The sequence below is a fragment of the Siphateles boraxobius genome, unplaced genomic scaffold (assembly GCF_051911475.1).
Source record: "Siphateles boraxobius isolate OS27281-9 unplaced genomic scaffold, OSU_SipBor_1 24, whole genome shotgun sequence".
Classification (NCBI taxonomy): Eukaryota; Metazoa; Chordata; class Actinopteri; order Cypriniformes; family Leuciscidae; genus Siphateles; species Siphateles boraxobius.
The window spans coordinates 13442009-13445244 of record NW_027508855.1 but is presented as its reverse complement, the minus strand read 5'-3'; the positions used below and the strand labels follow the sequence as shown (position 1 = coordinate 13445244).

General features: G+C 41.5%; 1 protein-coding gene across 1 annotated transcript; it reads right to left on the bottom strand.

Annotated features, from left to right (window-relative positions):
• Positions 1-254: 254 nt before the first annotated feature.
• On the bottom strand, positions 255-2893 carry xbp1 (X-box binding protein 1). Its single transcript, XM_077241537.1, is given in 6 exon segments — positions 255-1209; positions 1342-1449; positions 1452-1508; positions 1634-1750; positions 1876-1972; positions 2541-2893. Coding segments are annotated over 6 exon segments (1167 nt in total). The 5' UTR covers positions 2756-2893; the 3' UTR covers positions 255-636.
• Between the last annotated feature and the right edge of the window lie 343 nt (positions 2894-3236).

Sequence of the window (3236 nt, the reverse complement as noted above, 5' to 3'; positions counted from 1 at the left end):
GGGGGAGTATGAGACAAATTATATTTTTGGGTGAACTATGCCTTGAAGTCAATGAGGTCCAGTGGAGCTTGAGACCCCGTTTAATGAACACAAACACCGGAAACATTTTTAAAAAAATGATAAGTCTTCGTTCTGCGAAAGACAAAATAGGTTTGGAACTATCCCTTTAACGGGGGCTAAAAATGTATGGAACAGAAAGTAGATAAGAGTTCTGGCACGTTCAAATTCCAAAAGTCAGACAACCAAGCATATTATGCAATGCAGATTTTTTTTTTAATGCAATATGATTGAGGAGAGCATTTACAATAAAAATAAATTGTACATTAAGCACTCGAGACGGATTACATTACAGAACTCTAGAAAAGAGAGATGCACAAATAAATAGATCTACTTTTTAAAACGATTAGCCCCCCATCCCCTTCCCCGACAAAAATACTGAGTTGCGTTTGAACTGTACATAGTGTCTTGCACAAATCTTGCACACAAATAGACCTGCCATATTAGCCTTAAAGCAATGCCTTTTGTCTAAATCGCAAGAGGGATTATACGCTACTGTCGTACTATCGTTATGAAGCACATGGCAATCACTTACAATAAAAGAGCAAAGGCAGGTGTATTGGATATTGTATGCAACTTTCAGACACTTATCAGTTGGGGAAAGAGTTCAGTTGCAAACATGTCATCCCAAGAGCCCTCAGAGCAGAGAGGGGATGAAATGTTGCTGAAGGGGGAGGGGGATCTCTCGTATCCAGAGTCACTGTACGCATCCATCAGACACGAGGCCTTCTCGTAGCCGCTGAAGGAAGAGGCGTCGGACAGGAAATCGTCAACCACGTCTGGATTCTGATCCGTCTCAGGGATGACCACTTCCTCTGGTTCGTCTTTAACAGACACCGTTTGAACTTCCAACTCGATTTCTTCATCGACCCCAGAGAAGACAACGGAATCCTCACTTTTGACTTCGCAGATGCTCTCCTCGCTCACCACCTCAGCGGGTTTGGTGTAGATGTGGTCGAAGTGGATCAGTTCATTAAGGGCTTCCAACTTAACTGGTGCGGGCCCCAAAGCCGTAAGTGGGGAGGCAGGTATTTGCTCTCCTGCACCCCCAACCAGCTCAAGCTCCTGCTGGGCTTCCTGTGCTTCTGTGAGATCTGTCTTGAGGAAGAGCTCTGGGTCAAGGATGTCCAGAATACCAAGCAAGAGATCAGACTGCAGGAGACATTTAAATTCAAAGTTAGTTTTTGTCAGTACAGTAAAGAGTCATTAGTGAGAAGAAATGGTCACCGCCAATGAGATTTAGCTTCTCTTCTGCAGTTTAAGCCAAAACTGCTGGATATTTACCTCAGTGTCTGCAGGGCCAGGGCTGTGAGTATCCATGGTGAAGTCTTCAGATTTGGGGACTGCTGGGCCTGCACCTGCTGCGGAGGCACACGTAGCCTGAGTGCTGCGGACTCAGAAGACCCGGTCACCAAACCCAAATCGCTCACTGAGGACTCTAGTACCTGAACCTAAAAGAGAATGAGAGGCGTAAGTGGGAAGTGGAAACAAAAACAATACTTTACAGCTCTGTTAAACATCCATTTAGCAACTTCCAATAGAATGTCAAACCCAGTTTGATTGACAGTCTTTTTACCTGCTCTTTTTCTTCCAAGGTATCCAACCCCAGTCTCTGTCTCAACTCCTCGTTCTCACAGATCAGATCACTCGTCTTCTCTAGCAACAGCCTGTTCTCGACATGGAGTTTCTGATTCTGTGGAAAACATGTCAAAATTAAATCTTAATTCTGAGCATTGAAGGACAAAAAAAATCTGCTTTGCACATTAGATGGAACTAAAAAAAAAAAGACGAAAAAAACATAAGGGTCAGCCAAAGTACCTCGAGCTCCAACTCCAAAACTTGCTGCTCCAACTCCCCCATTTTGGCCTTTTTTCTGTCTCTTGCTGTCTGTGCAGCAACTCTGTTCTTCAGTTTCCTAAAGATAAAATTGTACCGGTTTAACACACATTAGTTTGGCTAAACTATAAATATGAGTTTTATCTGGGACATTACATTTTTTTAAATGAATTATACACTGCTGTTTATTCAATTTATATGTATACATTCCTATAGCTACTTTATATAAAACAAGTAGTATAAAAACAAGTATATAAAAGTAGTTATATAAAACAAACCAATCATTTCCTTTTTTATTAAGCAACCCATTTTGGCAGGTCAGACAGACAGTGTTGAGGAAATGGCGCATGCGCGGTCATGTTCCTGCCACGCAGGCAAGATGTGGATATTGATTCAGAGGGGGAGGGACTGACCGGCAAAACCCACTAATCTTGGCTGGGACTCAAGATCTTCCGTATGGAAGTGTCAAATTGTTTCAATTTTAGCAATTCATTAAGTTTACATATTAGAACATCAATATATTAAGTACAAGAACCTAAATATGGGGAATCTGTTGAATTATTTCGGTTCAACCCGGTTTCAAACCAACTAGCACTAACTGTTAACTAGATTAAAGGCTGATGAAAATAAATCCCAGCTCGTCTCACCTTCGAAGTTGTTTTTCCTCTGGACTCAGATGTGTGAGTCTCTGCCTTTTTCGCAGTGGTTGTCCAGAGATGGTGGAGTCGGAGTCTGAAGAGGCTTGGCTCGGTATCATGACAGATATTGAACGGCTGTATCCGCCCTGTGTCGAAGCGCTCTGTTTCCCCGATATCAGAAGGACTTTGTGGGCTCCTCCGGTCCCTGCTGTAACTACGACCATGTTGTATGATTTTCTTTATTAGGATCTGTGAAAAGACCCCTTTCTGTATTGTATTGGGTTGGGGAAAATGTCCAAAAAATTTTCCGTATTTTTATTTTCCGTATTAACTTCCCCCTTCGATCTCTGAACATTGAAGAAGTGTAAACGCTCGCGTTCTTTTTCTACCGTCGTGGTGCGCTGCGATTGGCTGCCTGGACCACTGACGTTTTTGGACGTCAGTCTTTCCTTGGGTTTAAATAGCTGACGCAAGTTTCATGTTTACGGCGTTTAGTTTTAATACTAATAACATTAAATTTCATATGGATTTTTTTTAACAAAGATTCTTCAGACGTGAACACTCTCCTGAAAATGTTTACTTTTATTTGCAGATGTGACCTTATTAATTTTGATCTAATTGCAAATAAATTCAACAACCATGTGATGAAGCCTAAAAGGACTAAAGCCATGTTCATTATTTTTATTTTTAAAAAAGCATTATGTT